This window comes from Strix uralensis, chromosome 18 (assembly GCF_047716275.1).
Source record: "Strix uralensis isolate ZFMK-TIS-50842 chromosome 18, bStrUra1, whole genome shotgun sequence".
Classification (NCBI taxonomy): Eukaryota; Metazoa; Chordata; class Aves; order Strigiformes; family Strigidae; genus Strix; species Strix uralensis.
In genome coordinates, this window is record NC_133989.1 from 16,716,876 (window position 1) to 16,739,136 (window position 22,261).

The 22,261-nt window shown below is 51.4% G+C and overlaps 1 protein-coding gene across 2 annotated transcripts; it reads left to right on the forward strand.

The window, feature by feature from the left end:
- On the forward strand, positions 1–21,485 carry GGT7 (gamma-glutamyltransferase 7). 2 transcript variants are annotated; one of them, XM_074888127.1, is made up of 15 exons: positions 1–329; positions 3,318–3,544; positions 4,932–5,083; positions 6,043–6,157; positions 6,699–6,766; positions 7,449–7,522; positions 7,978–8,171; positions 10,662–10,749; positions 11,493–11,620; positions 13,764–13,852; positions 14,607–14,759; positions 15,294–15,411; positions 16,123–16,260; positions 17,292–17,391; positions 18,938–21,485. In XM_074888127.1, the coding sequence occupies exons 1-15, from the start codon at positions 143–145 to the stop codon at positions 19,099–19,101; spliced, it is 1,995 nt and encodes a 664-aa protein (XP_074744228.1). In that variant the 5' UTR covers positions 1–142; the 3' UTR covers positions 19,102–21,485. The 2 variants fall into 2 exon arrangements, with proteins under 2 accessions (XP_074744228.1, XP_074744230.1); XM_074888129.1 differs by lacking the exon at positions 1–329 and adding an exon at positions 2,837–3,204.
- The last annotated feature ends 776 nt before the right edge of the window (positions 21,486–22,261 follow it).

The window sequence follows — 22,261 nt, forward strand, 5'->3', positions numbered from 1 at the left end:
GCTCAGCGCCCACCGGCCCTTCTCCTCCGTCCCGGTCCCTCGGACACGGGCAGGATCTGGCCTCCCGCCTGCGCAGGCCCCGGCGCGGGGCGGAGCCGTGAGGCCGGCGCGGCCCGGCCCCTTCCGGCGTGTCGCGGCGGCGATGGCGGTGCCGGTGCCGGCGGAGGCGGGGGGAGGCCGGCAGCGGACCCTGGCCGCCGGCTCGCCCGTGGACTACATGAGCATCACCAGCTTCCCCCGGCTGCCCGAGGAGGAGGCGGGCGGCGCGGCCGAGGGCGGCCTCCGCGCCCGGAAGGAGGAGGACGCGTTCCTGGGCGAGCAGGACACGGGTGAGGGGCGGCGGCCGAGCCCGCCCGCGGCCCCGCGTGCCCCCGGTCCCCGCCGCCCCCCGCGGGCCCCCGCTCCGCCCTCGGCCTGCAGCAGGCCAGGCCCGGGCCCCTCCCCCGGGGCTCCCTCCCCCCGGGGCTCCCTGTGCCCCGGCCCTTCGTTCACCTTCCGGGGCCGCGCCGGAGCCGCCAGAGACATCGGGGCTGGGCACGGAGCTGGCGCTGCTCCCGCCGGCTGCACCGCTGGAATAAACTCGGGTGGTGCCTTGATCCTCCCGAAAACCCTTCGCCTGTTTTAATTGATTGCTTCCTTCGCAGTAGTTCAGAGGAACGTTTTTCCTCCCCCGTGCCATGTTTCTCCAGGCGCTGGTGCCCATCGCCCCCAGGGCTGCTTCGTAGCCTGCGGGCAGGTCTCTGCCCCACCAGCCCCACACCCCGCGGGCCACGTTTGAGCAGGACCCACTGGCCCTCGGCCCTGTCCCGCTGTGGCCGCCGGGTGACGTTCCCACCGCCCGTTCCCGTCCCGCTGCGCGCAGGTTTGCCGGAACGGCTCTTCCTTCCCAAAGCACGAGGCCTCTGGGCTCGCACGCGGAGCGCGAGCGGAGGTTGGGGCGGCTTTGGCTGGGCGCAGGGTCTCGGCCTCCCCCGGTGCCCGCGAGTGGGGTGGCCGGAGGAGCTGCTGCTCTCCTGCCGTCGCACTCCCCCGACGCTGTGTGCGTGTTGCCGAAGCCGGCTGGGCGTCTCCGCGTGGAGCCGCAGGGAGGGAACCCAGACAGACCTTTGGTTTCTACCCCCAGAAGATCTCATGAAAAGGAGGAAGCCCCTGCTGTGCCGTCGGTGCTGGGGACAGACCCCCCCCAAGGACTGAACGGTCCCACATTGCGGTGCCCGCAAGAGCCCGGGAGCGGCTCCGCTCTCTGCTGGCCCCTCCGGAGTGGCTCCAGAGCTGAGGTGTCCCTGGTTCCCCAAAGTGCTCGTTTGCCCCATGAAGCCATGTCTGCTTCACGGCCCCCGCAGAAGCCAAGTAGGGTTTGGTGGCTTCACTTTCAAGCTTGGACGTTGGTGGTGGGATGGGCAGCTGTGCGTTGCCCTTGCAGGCTGCTCTTTGCCCTCTGTGCTCCCAACTGACCCCTTCCAGCCGCTCCTGTCCCCAAACACAGCCCTGCTGTCCCCGTGCAGCACCGGTGGTCACAGAGACTAAGTGACTTGGCTGAGGCCATGCGGGATGGCTGTAGCAGAAAACAAAGGGACTTCAGCATGGCAGGGAGAGGACCCCCTGGAGGGCTGTGGCCTGTCCTCTCCCACAGTGACTCCCTGGATGTTGGTGTCCCCTTGTGCTGGGCTGGCCTGTCACCAGCGCTACAGGAGCAGAGGGACGGCATCCCGGAGGGGTCGGGTGGAAGAGCCCAGCTTGCTCCTTACTGTTTCCCCACTGGTGGGGCTGCTGCCCCACTGGGGGTGCCAGAGGCTGTTTGTGACATCCCTCCCCAGTGGCAGCTCCTGCCAGGCCAGCCGTGGCCCCCGCTGGAGGCACCCCCGCCCATTGGCCCCCCAGCCAGGCCCGCTCTGCCTGCACACTGCAGGCCCAGCTCACTCAGACCAGATGTGCGGGTGAGGGGCTCTGTGTGTGCTCAGAGGCGCAACCAAGCTGAGCCTTTCCCAGTCATGCTCCTAAATCACCACTGCTTGAATGAGATTAAATTCACCCTAAGGGGATTTCCTGGCTGCAGGGGGTTTACTCCTGTTTGCAGCATCACTAAAATGAAAACTAACTCCCTGCCTGGCCCCAGGAGAGCGGCACCCAGGAGGCTTTTTTGTCATGGCAAGGACAGGACTGGCAGTCCCCGGGCAGATGCTGCCTGCCAGAGCAGGCGGAGGCATGGCGGGGTGATGGGGGATGTGGGAGTTCCTGCTTGCTCCCTTCTCCCTTACCCCATACCTGGGAAACATCCCCTGTGCAGAGGGACAAGCTTCTCATCTTTTCCACTGGGTGTCCTCTTCTTCCCACCACGGATGCGCGAGGCACTGCGGTTGCCACTGACTCTCAGCGGTCTCCAAAAAAATTCATCCAGGAGCCCTCCGTGATGTCCTGAGCCGCTTGGTTCCATTCAGGGGACAGGCATGTCCCCATGGCTGCCCCAGCAGCTCTGTGTGCCCAGCAGTGCCCGTGCAGAGGCGGGGCACGCTCAGCCGGCACCTTCCCCACTGCAAAGGACACAAGCAGAGATTCAAGGCATCTTTTGGAGCAAAAGAGACTTTTTCATCCTGTGAGCATTGCTTGCTGTTGGGCAGATGCCAGGCAAAACCCTGCCCCATTGCGTTTGACACCTCGGAGCTGGGCATTGGGCAAGTGGCTTGATTTCACAGTGGGCCTCATCAACTGGAGGAAGCAAGAAATTAAAGCAGAGCCTTTCCTGCCGCCAGAGCGGGTGGACGCCCCGAGGCCCTCCGGTTTGCAGGTTTGCTCCTCTCCGCCCTCCCTTTGCCGTGCTTCCAGAGAGGTATTTCCTGTGCCCAGGCTACGCATTTTGCTTTGTCTCTGTTTCGCTCAGGTGCTTTAGCTCAAGCATAGCTCCAAATAAGGCTGCTGGATTTCTTTTTTATAACTTAATTTCCTCTTCTTCAGTCCTGCTGCATTTCAGAGACCTGTTTGTAAGTCAGTGCTGGGTTAAGAACCCCTCCAAATGGAGCAGTAACTGGTCCCATCACTGAAGGCTGATGAATGGGCTGAAAAGGAGCAAAATTCATGGGGTTTTGCCCCTCTTAATCTCCAGGGAAGTCAGTTTGGAATAACTAGAGTTAAAGGAAGAAATCAGTAAATGACCTAAAGCAGCATCTGAGCCAGAAAGTCTCTTGAGAACTGGGATCAATAGGGAAGGTAATAGCCTTGCTGGAAGGGCATGGTGTAATGTTAGTACTGGGTAAACACTGCAATAAGAGCCCTGTGTTGCTCAATAACTAACACTTGTTTTCTCCCTGCTGCCCACAAAGACCCAGACTCCTTCCTGAAGTCTGCACGTCTCCAGCGCCTGCCCTCATCCTCATCAGAGATGGGAAGCCAGGACGTGTCCCCTCTCCAGGAGACAAGCAAGGACCCTTTTTCTGGAGACTGCAGCTGCCGGCAGGATGGGCTGACTGTGATCATCACCGCCTGCCTGACCTTTGCCACAGGGGTCACGGTGGCCCTGATCATGCAGATCTATTTTGGGGACCCTCAGGTAAGATGAAACAATGGCTTTGCTGTCACACTTTGGCTCCGAAAATAGGAGAAGCTCCCTAACTTTCCACCTTGCCAGCAGTTTAGCGGGGTAAGTGCTGGTGAGCCCCAGCTGGTGAACCCTGGGTACAGAGTCTCTCTCTGTGATTCCACCCCAAATTGTCTCAAAAGCTTTTTGCTGTGGCTGGGGGGTGTTCTCGGAGAGGTGAGCTGGGCTCTCAGCACCTGCCCTGTGGCCAGGGTGTGGGTGCCTGTGCCTGGCGTGTTTGGGGGTGCTGGCAGGGGTACACAGGCAGCCCTGCTGCTGTGTCTCTGGCTGTGGTTTGAGCCAGATGTAAATGCTCTCAGAAAGCAATCCTTAGTTAAGCAGTAGGCGTCTTTCATACATCTCCACTTGGAGAGAGTTTTATGGATCTGTATGCCTAGGCTCACCTCTGGAAGGATCCATCCAGGACGAAGCAGGGGAGTAGCTGTAAACAGAGCTGAACCTCCTGCTAATCTGTCCCACAGATCAGTGCTAAATTGCAGAGCAAAGGCAGCATGGCCATGAGGTAATATCTTTCTGCAGAACATCTCCTGCCTTAGAAGGGCCAAGGGGCAGCCAGTACTCACCATCACCTTCTCTATATGCCACCCAGCAGGGCAGAGCTGCCTGTGAGTCCATGTGAAAGAGATTTACTTTTTTTAAATGTATTGCTCTCTCCCTAGCATGCGAAATGCAGCCGTTGGAAGTGGAGTGGCTTGGCCCTGCAGCTGGCTGAGGTGCAGCGCTGGAGGGAGGCTGTGCAACGCAGCCCCTTCCGTGGCACCGCTGGCAGGGCCAGTCCTGCCCCCCAGCCTGCTGTGGCCCTTCCATCTTCACACTTCCCAAGGCCACTCTGGCTCATGCTGAGATGCTGCAGTTTCTACCATAGGGTTAAAAGGAACCTTTTAAAACTTTCCGTGGCTGCATTAGCACTGGTGCTGGCACCGGGGAAGGATGAGAACAAGCCATGGCCCTGGGGGGGATGCTGCATTCTATGCCTGTCTCCAGCTGCATTGCTGAGCGCAGTGACAGCACGCCGTCACCCATTGCTCTTGAGGATTAGTCCGACCCTGCTCTGGGGTTGTGGAGGACGGGGTGAGACGCGGCCCACCAGCTGAGCATGTCTCGTGTTGAAAGCCAGCTGAGCTGATGGCCATGGCTACATGCGGAGCGGCCACAGCTGCCCTGGTGCAGGGATGTGCCAAGGGACACGTTACTCCCACCGGCATTTGGAGGCACCTGAAGGTACCGATCAGCCACAGCCTTGGTGCTGGCCTCAGGCTTCAGATCCCGCAGAGCTGAGCAAAGATCTGGGCGGCCCCAGCCCCCCTCCCCGGGCACAACCGCTCTTCTCTTCTGGCAGATCTTCCACCGAGGCGCCGTGGTCACGGACGCCGCGCGCTGCACAGCACTTGGCATTGAGGTGCTCAACAAGCAGGGCTCCTCGGTGGACGCGGCCATCGTCTCGGCCCTCTGCGCAGGAATTGTCAACCCCCACACGTCGGGGATTGGTGGGTAAGTGTTGATCCCTCACCCCCATGCTGTCACTGCGGTTGTCCTCAAGCAGGTGGTATCCCCGCCAGCTGAGATGTGCCTTCACGGTAGCCTGAGTCCCAAGCGCATGGTACCACGTCAGGCAGTGGATGTGTCTACACCTGCACAGGGTTGGGGACCCTTCCTGTGCACCAAGTTGGCAGCGAGGGACAGAGACCCTCAGGGAGGTAAAAGCTGCACCTGCCATAGTGGCTGCCAGGAAGGTCCAAGCGTCGGGCTCAAGAAGGTTGAAAAAGTGACCGCAGGCTGCCAGGCCCCTCTGTGAGTGTGCCAGGAGCTTGCAACGCCCTGGGCTCAGTCTCAGCGTTTTCAGAGATTGAGTGTTTCCCTCCATAAGCTGCAGCAGGAGGCTGAGGTCCGAGCCTGGCTCCAGGCAGCAGCCAGGGAAGGCATGGCAGCGAGGGGTGGCCTTCCTCCCAGCCCTCATCCCCGGCGGGGCAGCCACGTGAGCCTGGTGCTCTTGGCTCTGCAGGAGGTCGTGGGAGCGTTGCATAAAACCCCGCCACCTGATAGCTCCTCCAGGCTGCACCACGGATAACTGTTGTAAGCAAAAACCCTGTTTTGTTGCAAAACTGCTCGGATTAGAAAGAAAATCCCAGGTAGTCCCAGCCTGGCAGTGGAACAGAGCCAGTGGCCCTCTGGCCAGGCTGGCAGGGACTGATCTATCCCCGCTGCAGGCTCAGCGCAGGAGCTGCCTGCGTCCCGCACCGGCCCTGGCTTGGTTGCCCTGAGCTGCTCTCTGGGGAAGGGCAGCAGCATTCCGCTGCACCACTGGCCAGCCCTGGGTCACTGCTGAGGTGGCCCCATCATGCTGGGACTGGCCGTGGCTCCCGTGGCACCCACGCTTTTCATTTTGGCTTTACGGCAGCGGCTGCCGCAGGGACGGCCGGTGCCGTGCTGTGACCCGCGTCTCGCTGCAGGGGTGGGGTGATGCTGGTCCACGACATCCGGAAGAACAGGAGCTGGGTGATCGACTTCCGTGAGGTGGCTCCCCTGGGCATCCTGCTGGAGGGGGACCTGCAGAAGGACACCAAGGTGAGGAGCAGTGTCCCACGGGCAACCCCTCCAGGGCTGTAGCTGGCTGATGTCTCCAGCTCTCCTCTCCCCACAACTCTTGGGCCGAGGGCGAGGTGCCCAGGGAAGTGACAGGAGACCTCTCCCACCTGGGAGATCCTAGATCCTACAGACATGGGGAGTCCAGGGAAAATACTTCTTTGGCAGCCCCAAAATTCCTGGAGCCTGCAGGGCCTGGGGAGTAAAGAGGCATGTCCCTCTGGCAGTGGGGAGCCGGGAGGAGAAGAGTCCCAGGGAGGAGCACAGTCCCATGTTGTTCTGCTGAGTTATTTCTCCTGACCAAACTGGCTTGAGACCAGGATTGAATTTGCCTCTTTCCTTCCAAAACCTTTTATTCCCTAATTTAGTGTGTTGATACAGACCTCTTCCCCTCTCCTAAAGGCCATGCAGGCACTTCCCATCCATACATGACGTGCATCTCCTTCACTTGAAATTGGGGACCATGTCCCATGTCCTCATGGGAAGGAGACTACTCTTCCTTTTTGTCCTTCCTATCTTACAGCCAGGTCTGCTCGTGGGGGTGCCCGGCATGATACAAGGAATGCACCAGGCGCACCAGTTACACGGGAGGTAAGACACAAGGCTGGCACAGGCAGGTTGTCCTTGTGCTGCACAGGCTGGGCCCCGGGGTCCCTGCAGGGGAGCTGGAAGCACACGAGCCCTCATCATCAGACCACGTTCTCAGCCACCAGTTAAAACCATTAGCTAAGGGGCACTTGGAGGTTTGTGTTGAAAAATATGTTCATTTTTTGGTACTTCATTTAACAAAAGATAGAATTCAGTTTGGTCAGGTGTTCTGCAAAGTGAAATTTTGGCTAGCAAGATGAACAATAAATGTTCTCTTAGAAATAGGCACAGAACACTTTTATGCATGTCTGTGTATTTTCATTCTCTCTTTAGCTGGACCCTGAGAAGTGTGGCTGTCCTTGATTCCCTGTTGGGACAGGGAGGGAGGGATCTGAATGACTTGCTCAGGGCCAGAGCCTGGCTTGAGATTTTGCTTCAGAGATGCCCCTTCCCCTGTCCTCGCACTGACATTACTCTCTGGTGCACATCATGGAGCACTGAGATGATCCTGCTAAAAAGAAACAACCTGCTGAAAGCTCAGTGCTCCTTTTGGCCCCCACTGGCCCCTAGCCTGGTCTTTCAGGAGCCCCCTGACTGCAGAGCCAAGCCCTGCACTTGCTCCCCACCACCCTGCCTGCTGCACCCCTCCAAGGCACGTTTCTCCTTGTCCTTTCTCCTTTGGCAGACTCCCGTGGTCGGAGCTGCTGGGCCTCGCAGCTGGGGTCGCCCAGGATGGGTTTAATGTCACACACGATTTGGGTGAGTACCTGGTGGGGAACCAAGGGTGACTGCTCAGTGTGGAGGAGCACACTGGCCACTGTGCTCGGGTGGGAGGCAGCGGGGGATGTAGATGGTTATTCATGAGAAATTAAGGCTCTTTGGACCTGGAGATGGATGGTGTCAGGAGCTGAGCAATGCGTGAACCATGGTCTGCAAGGGGAGGGCATGGTGCCAGCAAAACTGGAGCCCTTTCTGAGGGCTGGTCAGAGACAGGTCAGAGCAGCTGCCCAGGGCCAGCCAGGGAAGGGCACTGGGGTTTCTTTGGGTTTCCTTCCCAGCTCTATTGGATGCATGATCCAGCCTCCCTCTAGTTTTGAAACAGGGCAAGAGGCAGCAGCAAGTCTCCAACCTCCCCGTCAGGTGCACAGTGACTCCAGGTCCCCTGCGTGCTCCTGCACCCTGGCTTTTCTGGATGTTCTCCTTCTTGCCCACAGCCAAAGCCGTAAGTGAACTGAAGGACCTGAACTACTCTGACAAATTCCGGGAGATCTTCCTGCCAGACGGCCAGCCCTTGCTGCCCGGCACGTTCGTCAGGCGCCTGGACCTCGCGGCCGTCCTGGAGCTGGTGGGCGCAGAAGGGGTGTCAGCTTTCTACAGCGGAAACTTGACCCAGGAGATAATCTCCGAGGTGAGCCATGTCCGTCCCTGTCTCTGCCCCAGACTGCACGGCACAGCCCAGGCTGGGGGTGCCACCTGCGATGTCACCTGCTTAAGGTGACAGCCTGGAGATAAGCCATAGCCAAGTGTCAACACAATGATGAGGGCAAATGCGTGGAGCCTCCTTTTTCTCTCCTCTCCCTGTCACTGGAGTGGTGGAAGTGACACACAGGTCACTTCCACAGCCTACAGAAGTGAAACCTCCATTTCCTCTATAATCAGGACAGACTGTTTTTTCAAAAGAAAAAAAAAATCTCAATTTCAAGGCCCCCTTTGCGCTGTGTTAGTGACAACCCCTTTTTCTCCATAACAAGAGGTGCCCCACTGTTGAGAACAATTTTTGTTCTTAATGGGACTGTAAGATATAGACTCCGGGAAGATGGTTTTAAAATAAAACTGTGAGCCTAGTGAGCAGAGGATCAGACAGGCTTGGTCTCACTTAGGGTTGCCCTAGTTTAACTTCTGTTGTTAGAGGTGTTCTGGAAAAAATAGCAAGAACAAACGAAGTAATTATTCTGGTAAAAAAAAGGCGCCCAACTTTTATACTGGTGTAGCTGCAGTCAGGGTGGTTGGTGGCACCATTTTTCCCTACCACCATGGTTCAAGTGATGTACATGTCATCAGTAGTCTGGAATTCAGCTCAAGCCTTAGACATTTGTGAGCTCTGTGTTTGGAAATCTCCTACAGTTCACCTGAACCGCAGCAGAGCCGGAGACCAAGGAACAGGAAAAGTCCCAGGCTTGTGGTGCATCTCCACAGCTAAACCCTGCTTTATCACCCCCTCCCCCTGGCCCGAGGGCTGCTGCGGGGAAGCACAAACTCTCTGTGGAGAGGCCCAGGGTTGCAACACCAAAGGCCGTGTCAGGCTCTGGGATCAAGTGCACAATTCCAGCTTTGGCTGTGGAGCAGAGCCAAGTGCTGGCTTCCCACAGTGTTTATTGTTCCAGCAAAGGGAGGGCACCGATGTGGTGAAATCAAGTAGAGCTCCAAAACACCCTACCCTTTGTTTCCACCCCATGGCAGGAAGGTACACGTGGAAAAAAAGTGCTCTCTGGGGAATTTGAGATGGTGTCTGCAGTGTGTGGCTGATCAGGGCCTCTCCCCTTTCTGTGCCATCAGGCTCCTCCTGCCCCACTCCCCGCGGCTTCGCCCAGGCTTCGGGCTGGCTCAGGCACAGGCACCCGCCGGCTCAGCTGGGTCGGGTCCAACCTGGCCTGTGCTCTGGGACTGCTTCAGGAAGGGACCCCAAGGAGGGGATACATCTTTTGCAGCTTTGGAGTGGTTTGACATGCTGCCCTCCGCAACATGCCCTGCATTAGCTTTCCTGCTCCAGTGATTCATCCATGTCTGCCAGAGAAGGAGTTTTCTTGCCAAGTTAGCTGGCTAGTTTAGAAATTGGAGCATGCACAGGTTAAGGGAAGGTTTAGACTAGATATTAGAAAGTATTTATTTCCAGAAGGGGTTGTTGGGCGTTGGAATGGGCTGCCCAGGGCAGGGGGGGAGTCCCCATCCCTGGAGGGGTTGAAGAGTCGGGTTGACCCAGCGCTGAGGGATCTGGTGGAGTTGGGAACGGTCAGTGTGAGGTTCATGGGCTGGAGGAGCTTCAAGGGCTTTTCCAACCCAGATGATTCTGTGATTCTGTGTTATTTGTTCTTGCCCACTTCTGGATGGAAATCCAGAGGACTCATAGCCACAACTCACCCCAGCAGAAGCTCTCATCAGGTTGTGTGGCTTCTCCTGGGTGGAAGGACAGAGTTGGCCCGTGAACACAGTAGCATCTGTATGCTGACTGAGAGTATTACCTACTTCAGGGGATTTTAAGATCATCAGAGTGAAGTTATGATGGTCCTACCTCATCTCCATCATGGCTCAACCACAGAAGACCTGCAGTGGAGGGAATTCCCTGTCTTTGCTGTGTTCATGAAAACTACCAAACCCAGTAAATTGTACCTCTAGGAGTATCCTACAGAAAGACCAAGGATACAGCAGACCTACTATCACGTGTAATAATTCAAAATAGAATGGGAATTGTACGCTAAAGATTTCTAGTGATGGCAATCTGCTACACCCAGGTTCCTTCTCTCCTGGATCCATATATATCTTTTATCCTGGCAGTATTCAAATACTTCATAACCTTTAACATACTCGTGCTTGCCACCCAGGGGAGAGAAGGGTGCGAGGCCGTGCCAGTCCCCATCCTCACGGGCAGGCAGAATGTCTTCAGAGCACCCATGGGGTGGGTGACCTTTTGGAGGTGAGCTCTTCCAGCAGTGCTGACTGGTGAGCCAGGCCACCAAGGCCATGAAAGCACAGATTTTCAGGGTATCCTGAGGAACCTGGCACGGGAATCTCAATGGTATTTGTTTGACAGTGTGGTGTGTGTTCACCTGGGCCAGCACAAGGAACACCGAAAGCCTTGACCCAGCTTTCTCAGCGTGCACTGCTTTGCTCTCCTGCACAGGTCCACAACTATGGAGGAGTCTTGGTGGAGGAAGACTTCAGCAATTACAGTGTCACAGTGGAGAATCCTGTCCACACGGTCTACCGAGGTAAATGCCTGACCCGTTGCCATGTGACTCTAGTTAAAAGTTTGCTTCACCTGGCAAGAGGCGGTGACAGTATTTAACAAGAGTTGAAGTCAAAGCTGCGCTGAGGCATCTGTAGAAAAGCCCTCCGGGGAGTTTCCTGCTATTGCTCACTGACACTGATGCATCATAGGCAGTTCGGGAGGTTTTCAGCACTTTGAAATGGGCCTGTTTTTTCCTTGATGGTGACTGATGGTATTTTGATAGTGTTAGAGTGTAAAGCTGCAACATGATTACAGACTGACGCAATATCTAGATAGAAGCTGGACCATAGCTAGCACCTACATCTGAAGACAGTTCCCAAAGTTGATCTACAAGGGAGAAAAACTTACTTTATGCAACAAGTTTCTAAAATGTCTTTTTTTCTAGAAATCCCTGTATTTACTCTCCTTATAGCTGTAATGTTGCAAACCCATTTTATCTCTGTTCTTCCAACTGCAGTCCAGAAAAAACAGCCAACCAACAAGAACTGAGTTTCAGATGTAAAATAGCAACCCTATTTGGGCTTCCTTCATCCATCATAAAGAAACAGAAAGATACAACAGGAACGTTTTGGGAAATCCTTTTCAAATCATGTTGCTTTCCATTATTTCCCCTCAAATCTGGAAAGTTTTCCCTGTCCTCAAGGACACAAGCTTATGGGAAAGTATTCTAACTGGACAGTATTTGACGAAAGCAGCTTCACTCCTCTCTTCTTCCCTTCACAGGTCATCTCGTTTTCAGTCCCCCACCTCCACATGCAGGTCCTGCACTGATCACAGCACTGAATATCCTTGAGGGCTTTAACATCACAACTCAAGTATCCAGGGGGAATATCTTGCACTGGATGGCAGAGGTAAGAGGAGGTTCAACATTTGACTGAATTTCTTGTGCTGCTAGAGAATAATTTATTTATTTCTTGGTTGTACAAAAATATTTGTAGGTAATTCCCAGAGGAGAATGAGCAAATAGACTGCTAAGGTGTAAATCTGAGCTGTGCTGCTGCCTCAGGTAGGTGCAGATGCTGGAGCCTCCTGCTCGGCTGAGACCTTTCTTGCTTAAGCAGAGCTTTTTCAGAAGAACAAACTGGCTTCTGCCCATTTCTTGTATGTGATCATCTCTTCAGAATGACCCCACAGCAGCTGGGAGTGGTCCCACCTATGTCCTCCACCTCTTATGCTCCAGTGGCCCTGACCATACCAGAGCACTGCTAGGGCACTGCAAGGAGAGTCAGCAATGTGATGCTGCAAGCAAAAACCCATACGTGGTGATGACAAGGAAAACTGTCCCAACACTTTGTATTTTTTTAAAGCTTTACATTTTAGCCCACCTCATGATCTCAGTGGTCCAGACAATGATTCTTCCAGTATTTAGGGCTGTCAGCCCTACGAAAACATTGCAGCTTCCCAGGAAGTCAAGCAAGTGCTCCGTTTCCTGCTCTGTAAGCAGAGTTATGTTCTTAGATGCTTAACAGATCCACAGCTGGGTTTCACGAGTTGGGAATTTTAAGCAAGGATATAACCACATCCCTGTAGCAGACAGGACGGTGGGTGCTTGGAAGTTACTGCCTCTCAGCAAAAATGCAACAGCTGGAGGTGTTACACGCTGCTAGGCCTATGCAGAGGCAGAGAAGGTTGACTCACCTAAGTTATTTTTGAGCTCTCTTCAGGAAGCTTTGGATGAATCTATTTGCTCTGCATTTGCACGAGACCAAGAGTTTCACTCATTGGTTATCATGTTTCAGCTGAGGAACAGCAACCTCCAGATAAAGGGCAGTCACGTCAGAAGATGTGTAGCCCTGATTACTTGGGATCACATGGCTGAGACTCAGTGCTAGGTCAGCACCAGGTAGTCCTGGGACAGCCATGACCAAGATGTCCTTAACCGGTGCCTGTGGGGTGGATGTGGGCTGCTTGTTTCAGTGGAGCTCTTCCTTTGCCACCAAGCCTCTTTACATCCTCTGTATGATACAGCGGTCAGGAGACTGTTTCATGGAAACGCCACCTTCTCCAGAAGTTGATCATGTTCTACACTGTACATCAGAAGATAAATGATGACACTTCAGGAGAAGTTGTTGATGCGTGACACATATCAAAACAGAAGTCACATCTAGCTATCTACCTGCAGGGCAATGTACTGCCTTGAATCTTGAATGAAAATGGCATGGCCTGCAAGCTGAGTCTAGTGCACTTCTGCTAGGCACAAGCTGGCTTGATTGAAGAGCATATTTCTCCTTGTGGCTGTCCTCTGGCTACGCACTGTAAAACCAGGGCTGGATAAACTGTCTTTTGAAATTGCATCTTCCCATTCTCAGTGGACTGGCTTAGGCCGGATTCTGCATGTATGAGAAACCAGATCCCTTCCTCTTTTTACACCATCATTCCCTTAAGCGTGCTGGGACTAACGCTTTCTGTTCAGAGACTTTGGATGACTTATAACTAGGAACGTGGGTACCAGCTGGTGAGCGGAATAGCTCATTTCTGCTTGTCAGTGGTGCTGTGCCAGTGGAGCTGCCGCCCACAGGCAACGGTGAGCCCAGGACCCACTGTCCCACTGGGATTCAGTGTGATCTCTGCTGTTGTGGTGACCACTCAGGAATGGAAATAGAAAGTAAGTGGCATCCTGGTGACCCAGTCTGCCAGCTGGCAATGCAGCTGAACCACTGAGCTGGGCTGAGCCAGCCGGTCAGCTCCTGCCAGGCCTATTGCACCTTGTACACATGCTGCTGGGTATGCTCGGCTCCCCCCCGCACAGTTTGCTGTGCCAAACTGATGCCCTTTGGTCCCCATACACACGTGTGGCAGTCCTTTGCACTGAGGTACTCCCAGGACCAGGCTTTTAGACATTTTTCTTCATAGGCTTTAGCCAACATGCCAGGAGACCAGATACCTCTTCCTGTTTGGAGTATCAAAAGGTGTATTTCCAGGGCCACCTAAATGTTTTTCTTTCTTTCCTTCTTTCTTTCTTTCTTCCTTTCTTTCTCTGTGTGTTCAATTTAGACATTAAAAATAGCCCTGAGTCTAGCTAGCAACCTGGGAGACCCATCTGATGATGTGTCCGTCACTCACGCTGCAGAAGGCATGGTGAGGTAGGTCTGAGGCTGACAGGCACGGTGACAGTTGCAAGATGTGTGGTTTGGGTGTCATTCCTGGATTTGCTCTTTTCAGTGCACAAGGAAGCCTGAGGTTTTTCTACCTCTGTTTTACTGAGGAAAGGTCAGTCCTTGAGTGTCCTCCCAGGGCCCCCTCTTCCACAAGGGTCACAGCTGATACCACAGGCCTCAGGGGATGGGTTGGTGGGATGTCCTCACACAGAGGTTTCCTGGAGCCAGCTTGATCTTGAGGGTTCCTCCCACATCCTCACCCCTCTGAGTATTCCTTCTGAGCTGGTCTGACAAACGGCCATCCACGTGGTCATGACCACACATGCAGTTTCTGGGTCTCCCTTCCGCACCATGGGGCTCAGTGCCTTTGCAGTACACCCAGGGCAGCCTCTCACCTCAGAGCCAGGTTTAGCCATGGTTGGTGGCCAGAGCTGGACCTGACTTGCCCTCCTCCTGGAGGACTGCCGTTCAGCCGGGTAGTGCCACCCCTTGTCCATCGCGACTGAGTTTAGCACTGTGGACAGAGCCTGGGAGGTGCTTGGCATTGCTTCTCTGTGCGGCCTGAGGATCTTGTCTCCTTCCATCTGGTGAACCAAAGGGGCTCCCTCTCCTCAGTACCAGCCCCCTCAGGGAGGTACTGCCCGTAGCTGTGTAGATGTACCCCCACAGTTAGGCCAAGAGATGCTCAGCTTCCTAGGCTCATGGCTTTATTTCCTCTTTCCCTCCCTCACTGCTGAAGTAAATCAGAAGCTAATTCCCTGCGCCAGCTGATTAATGACTCCCAGTCCTTCTCCTCTGATCTTCACATGCCTCACTTCTCCATGGAGAGCGGACCCGCTGCTAGCCAGGTCCTTGTCATGGGACCCGATGACTTCATTGTTGCAGTTGTAAGGTAAAGGATTTACTTCTTCCCTCCATAATGCACTCAGAGGGTGGGAGCAGGGAGCAGAAAGCAGGTTCAGCAGGACAGGATAGGACCAGACCTGGAGCAGCTGGGCTGCTCTGTCCCAGTTAGTCCTGCAACAGGAGAAATGGGGAAGACGGGGTGGAGATGTGTGAGCTGGTGCTGCTCTGCCCTGTGCAGTCCTGCAGCCCTCTCACAGTGAAACATGTCTGGATTGGCCTAAATCTTCTCCCTGGAGAAGAGGTGATGGCCAGATCTGAGGATTGATGGGGGCATGGAGACAGATCCATCACCTAGAGGGGAATCCTTAAACACAGGGAGGGACAGAGCTGCTATCACCCACAGGGTTCCTGCTCCTTAGTACGTGGAGACTTTCACTCCTCACATCTAACCAGCCCTAAAGAACTACCAAAGAGTCTCTATCAAGCCAAGATGGGACAGAAAATTGGAGCCCTGAAAGCCTCAAGGTGTACAAAAGTTGCTGGGAGGATTTTTATGAGATTTCTTCGTGTTTCTTTTCAGTTCTTTGAATCGTCCCTTTGGCAGTGGAATAATAACATCCTCTGGAGTCCTCCTGAACAGCCAGATGTTGGACTTCTCCTGGCAGAATAAAACAATGAACCACTCCATTCCCAGGCCGGTAATGAATTACATGACAAATTCTTTATTTGAGCTGTCCGTACCATTTTTTTTCAATTTTATTCTCACCTCCACAACAGGGAGGCTGTTTAATGCCTTATTAATAACTGAGAGACAACAGTCTGTACAAAGCTCCTATTTTTTCATTGTATGAGCCACTAAAACAGAGTAAACAGGAGGCTTCATATGTATCAGTTATCATTATAATGCAGTTTTATCAAATGACCCTGCACATCTCTATTTTCCCTGCAGTCCAGAAGCACTTTAAAGCAACTGTCCTTTTCTGTGGACTTGAATTAAGGATTCTTTTTATGAATTGCTGCTCTTCAGGTTTAAAAGTAACAGCAGAAAAAAAATCTTCAGCTCTTGGAAAGAAACAATTACAGACCAGTACTGGTGGCTTCCAGTGCTGCCTTGTTGTTTCTTCTTGCCATGTATTGTAAAACCATTCCACTTTGCTGCGTTGGTACTTTAGAAGTGGGTGAATGGCTCCATATACCTTCTGTAAAAGAACCATGGCGTGAAATGGGATGGATTCTATTAAAATCAGAGAGCATTATTATAGCAATGAGGATGTCAGCCTTGTAAAACTACACGAGTGCCATTGCTGACTGAAGCGTAGAGTAAGAAGTTAACCTGTGCAACTTGAGCACCGCCAAAGCTTTAGCTGGCTTGTTGAAATTTTTTTGGTGTGTCTTTTCTTCAACTGCAGCAAAATCTCATTCAGCCTCGGAAACGGCCCCTGTCATTCCTGTTGCCCACCATCGTGAGACCGTCTGAGGGGATGTGCGGGACGTACCTGTGTCTGGGAGCTAACAACGGGGACAGAGCCTTGAGCAGCATCGTTCAGGTCAGTGCTGTGTCCAGGAACCCACCTCTCACAGCAGCTGTCAAGCTCAACACTGAGCAGGGTCCCTTCCTGCAGTACAGACTTTCCCTTCCCAATGTCCCAGGCTCTGTTGAAACTGATGACCACGGGGTTACTCAGTAATCCTTAGTTCAGTCTTCATTGTTAGTTCAGAATTAGTTCAGTCTTTGATGTCACCAGTTCTACACATTTGGTTTTTCAAATCTCTTAAGAGTTACCGGTTTACTTCTGTTGCACCTTTCCTGGTGGCACCGCTCTTAATTGTAGAGGAAAAGCATCTTGGCAAAATCTATAATGTTTTTGTGTCATTCGAATACCTGTTCAAATCTCATCTTAGGGATCGTTAGGAAAAAAAAGGAGCATTTGGTATTCAGAGAATTGCAGGAGACTGATGGCCCTTAAGCCCTTTTCCCTATGAAAAGCTTCTTTTAGTGCATTCCTGACTGAATTCCTCCATGCTCAACACTTGCTATAAATTGGGCAGCTCCTCCTCATTTATGATTTGTAATGAGGGGCGATGTACTGGCCCATAGTTTGATTGCATGCACAACAGCAAGGGATTGCTAAAAGAAAGGCACAAGAATGGCTCACATTTTCCTTACCTTTTGGAAGGCATTATTCAGAGCAGAACTAAAGCCAACCATTGCTTCCTAATGCTTTGTTTGGAGAAGTCACGTGCTGAGCTTTTGGCTGTAACAAACACATATTTAGAGATTACATCACGTTCCAGACATACAACTCTCCTAATTTAGCAGGAACTGTGTGACAAAAAGCCCGTGCAATCCTGAAAAGTACTGCTTTGCCACAAACAATATACAGGCCATATTTCAAGGGCCTCTTCATATGTGCAAAACCCTGCATTAGTTCATGCAGTTTGGTAAATGGTTCAAAATCTTCGTTGCCTGCTGTATCTGCAGGTGTGGAGCCACCCGTTAGGGGAATGCTTGGGAAGTTGGTTCTCCTGTTCTCATTACTTTTTTTTTTATTATTGAGGATCTTTTATTCTCTTGCAGGTTTTGGTAAATGTTTTAACATTTAACAGGAATCTGAGTGAAAGTTTGTCACTTGGTCGACTTCACCCACAGCTTCAGTCCAACACCTTGCAGGTTGACAGTGAGTATAGACACTGGGTGTGGTGCAGCCTACAAACCTAGCGTGTTTCAAAAAGGAGCAGGATTTTCTTAGCACACTGCTGTGGAAGTACGACAGCCCAGCGCACAGCTCACTGTGTTCTAGGGTCCCCAGTGGGTGCAGAGGGTCTCGGGGAAGACAGAAAGCAGCAACCTAGCTTCTTCAGAGCTTGGCGCCCTTGCTGAGCCATGCCCTCTCTCTCTTGTCCTGGGAATGCCCCCTGGCCACTCCAACACCACCTGTCCAAAATCTTCCAGGTGCTTCTCCCTAACCCTCCCCCTGTCCCAGCTCACCTCCTGGTAGCAGCCTTGTCCTTAAAACCTTTTGGCGATATGATGCCATCGAGGATATACAAATAAACAAGATTTCAGCCACAGCTTCACCCAGACAGGCCCTGAAAGCTAGCAGATCTTCCTACACTTTATTACCATTACTGCCATAAATGATATTCTTTCACTTTCCAGTCCGTGTCCCCTAACTCCACCAGCTGGGGAGAGGACAAGGCTTATGGCAAGGCTTGTAGCTTGACAGTGCTGGAAATGCAGCATCAGTGCTGACACTCTGGAGACTGTACTGCCAGCTCTTGTCCTTATTATTACAAGTCTCGGTCTATTTGGTGTTTTTCACAAAGCCCCATACCTTACCAGAGTGAACCATTAAGTGAGATTTGGTTCTCATTTCACACAAAATAGCCAAAGTTTCTAGGCTTCCCATTTCAGAGGAAAATCTGAAAATGTCTGTCGGGTGTGACCTGCAGACTTGGAAACTAGAATGTAATTAAAACAAATCCAAAACTTTAATAGGTCCTAATTTGTGGGTTTGGACATTTGGCATTAACAAGATCTATGTTAAGACTCATCTGCAGTGTATATAACATAAATAACTGTAGGGTTTCTGTGTGCCTGCTCGGTTTGTCCAGCTGCTTCCCCAGCTTCGTATCCTCAGGCACTTCTATTCACACGGAAATTACAAAACATCAGATAAACAAAATAACAGCAGAAGAGCAAGCAACCTAAAGTAGATGGCTGGAAGATTAAGGAATACGTGACTGGGAAGTTGGAAGGCTTGTCACAGTTTGTTATTTGGCAACCTGTTTTACTATCATTTGTTTTGAGCTCACTTGAGTCTTCTTTTGACTAATAACTCTTAATACTATTATTTGTAACTAAGCTCTTAAGAGCAGGGACTGCCTTGTGTTCTGTAAGAAGAATAACTACAGTAGATGCCAACAATGTATTTTCCCCTTTTTCCAAAGAGGAGGATCTTCCACATCTTTAAATGGTCTTCTGGATCCTCTCCCTTCCCGCACTGCGCAGAGCACTGCCCAGCTCTGAGCAGCCTTTGCAGCTGGCAGGCGGCTCCGCGGGGTGGGGAGTGCTGGTCCTCCCGGCCGCGTGGCTGGGGCCCCTTCTGAAGAGGCTGCGGGCAGTTTCCTTCCCACTGCAGATCCCAACAGGGCTAGACCAGAGCTTTGCGTCAAAGGCAACAGTGGGTTTAGTTGCAAACTCCTCTTTTAAAATCCCTACAGGTGAGTTTCCTGAAGAAGATATTGAATTTCTTGTAGCCAGGGGCCATCAAGTGGATAAGGTCAAAGTGGTCTCCCTAGTTCATGGGGCCAGGAGAACCAACAGTTTCATCATTGGCCTGAAGGACCCCAGGAGCGTGGATGCTGCCGGAGCCACAATATTGTAGCACCTCCCAGATGACGTGTTCACTGAACAAGGCTTAGACAAATCGACCCAAGTGACGTGCATGTTCTGAAATGACCCCTGCTCCATTCCCAGGGCCGGAGCCCCACGTACACACCGCTGAGCAACTTTCTGCATTCCCCACCCAGGATGGCACCGGAGGAGTTAGCAGCACAAACATGCAGCACTCTGATTTTTTTCTTTTATTTTAAAATTATTTTAATTGCAAGCAGCCCGGTCCTTGTTACAGGAATGCAGGGAACACACTTTTCTTTTAGCAGAGTCTTGTTAGTAATTTCAGTCTTTTCAAAAGCCTCATTCTAGCCAGCATCTTAATTTTAGTGAGCAGGAACATTAGCAAAGGCAAAACCAGCTGATGATGATACTGTCATCTTCATCTCCCTGGCTTTCCCAAGTTCATTCTTTGCCTCTCCTGTGAGTCAGTAATTAATACAGCCTAATGTAGTGTTTGTAGATGCCTGGAGCTGGAATATCAGTGAGTCCTTTAATACTCTGTATTATATATATATATATGTATTATATATATTTATATGGGCCAGCTGATTTTTACCAGCGTGCAGCCTCCTGTGTTAGTTCCTTATCTCACATTGCTACATACCTTGAATTTCAGGAGTAAATATTTTGAATCAAGTTGCCGTGCAGACTCACTGGCAGTCTCATTTTGTAACCGGAGCAATGGTTTTCAACTTTTAACGACTTGTGGATCCTGCAATAGTTTTCTTACAGAGGTTCAGCCTCCTCCATGGTGAATTTAAGCTTAGCGGTGTAATGGGCTTAATTTTCTTAGATGCTTTTTGGAGATATCTTAGCAGTACTCCACAGACTTGTAAAAATCTACAGACTTGTAAAAATCCACAGACCACGGACTGAAAACCACATGGAGAGCATTTAGGTAGGTTCAGGACTTCCCTCACACTGCCTCATCTCAGTCTGCTCTGAAAGCTTGAATCCTGTAAGCCCTGCAGAGAGGCTTGGGATTTTCTGCTTACACATTCATGTCTGTACTTCAGCTCCGTATTTTGATACTGGTGGCTCTACGGGAAAAGCTGAAGAGAGTGAGAGAAAAGGTACAAAACAAACTAAACGCTACTGAGATAATTTTCTGTCCGCAGCATGTAATGCAAATATATATAAGAATATATATATAAGAATATATATATATAAAAGTATATATATAAAATATATATACAAGAATACTTCTGCATTTCTTGTCTGAAATAGAGTGAAGAAATAATACCACAACTGACAGCTGCACCACTTCATTCAACCCACATTTGGACATTTCCTTCTCTTTTTACTAGCAAGTTAGACAGAGACACCTGGCACTAAAAAATTCTGGAATTTGATCATTTTCTGTGGTCTAAAATTTGATAATTTCCTTCATGGTGCAAATGCATCTATGGCCACTGTACATATTATATATGTATGTCTGCTTATGGTTGTCTTGGTCTTTCATTTGATGATTATACCAGTCACCCCCAACGTTCCTCCTGAGGGACCCCGTAACACCCCTCTGTTTGTAACACACCTTCTAATGCTCGTTACCGTTTGACATGGGGAGCGTGTGGGTCATTTTGGGGCAGTCAGGGCACTACAGCAGATAATCGGACTAATCGTTCCTGCCACCTGCCAGCTGAGGATCTCAAAGCATCTTACGTGAGGCCGTGCACGTTGTGCCGGGGAAGGGCAGAGATGCTTTTATGCTTCGCTGAAGCGCAGCCACCCACGAGAAGAGCACAGCAGCTCCCTAGCAGAGGGGAACGTCGATGGTATTTGCTGTTACAAATCTATCAGTGGCCTCAGCTGAGAGACAGGGGAAGTACAACATGGTCTTTGGGAAGTTGTCTTCTGTGCCACCACACTGCCCATAGGGCAAGAAGAGACTTTCTTCACCATAGGGACATCAACTCTGTTTATTGATTTTTCTGTCATCAGCGCTAGAATTGGTCACTGCCTGAAGCTGGAGCGTTCATAACACGACGTGTCTTGGAGCAGACCTCTTCAGGTTTCACGGGAAGGGGAGGATGCGCTTTTGTGCGTTGAATCTGACTGGTGGAAATTTGGGGTTTTCTGGTATGGTACAGCAGTGATCTGTCCCTTGGGCACAGAGGTTTACTGTGCACAGCTGCAAAATCAGTGGTCGAGTCATCGTCGCTTCAGTACTTTGCATGGCATATCACAAAACACTTGAAAGATAAGATTCCTCCTTATTAACTGAATTCACCAACTCGCTTCTGATGCTGGAAACCATGTATTCATTTGCGAGTTAAAGACTCTGGTCTTGATTCAAAAGGGCACTTACATGCCCCAAGGTACAATTTCACAGCGATTATTCAGAATCTTAAAATAAAGCATGTTCCTAAGTGCTCTGCTGGATCATGGCCTATGTTGCAAAAAAGAGAAAATTTAAGATAATTGGAAGATGGGAAGGTGGCCCCTAGGTCATGGCTAAGAGGCATAAAGATATTTTCAATTATTTCCCATTTTCTCTGTTTAAAAACAGAATCAGTGTAGCACAGATGTATTCGATACTGAAACCTTTAATCTGCTAATTGGCCCAATGTCTCTGATACTTTGAGTCCATCTGTTGTGATGAGAGCTGATTAATTTAATGTGAGGTACCAAGAAATACCCGATGTTTCCTTCTGTACAGGTGAGATGATAGACATTGGGAAATAAAGGGCCGTATTCTGGAGATGTGTGTGTGCAGAGTAACTGCATTGATTGCAGCCCGGCTGTTGCAGACGTCTGACAGCTCTGAAGCAGAATTTGTCCTGAAACTTTTACATGAAAGTGTCAGTAAGGAGCTCACAAAATACAAAATATGAAGTGTCTGAGAAAAACAATAAAGAAAATTTTTAAAGGAACGAAATAAACCCAAACAAAATAAAGAAAAAAGAAAAAGATGCCTTTGCCAAATGTGACTGTTATGATCTGGAATGTGATCAGCTCGTCCCTGCTTCCCATTGACACATACTGGTTTTTACATTGGGATAAGCTGCAGACAGGCTCTGCTGCTGTTAGCTCAGTTTAGCAGTATTTCGCACAAAGTCTTGATGCCGTTAATGAGCACAGCTAATGAGCAGCCTTCTCTAGCTTTAGGTACCCCTGTTCACCTGCGTGCATCGACGTGATGTGTAAAG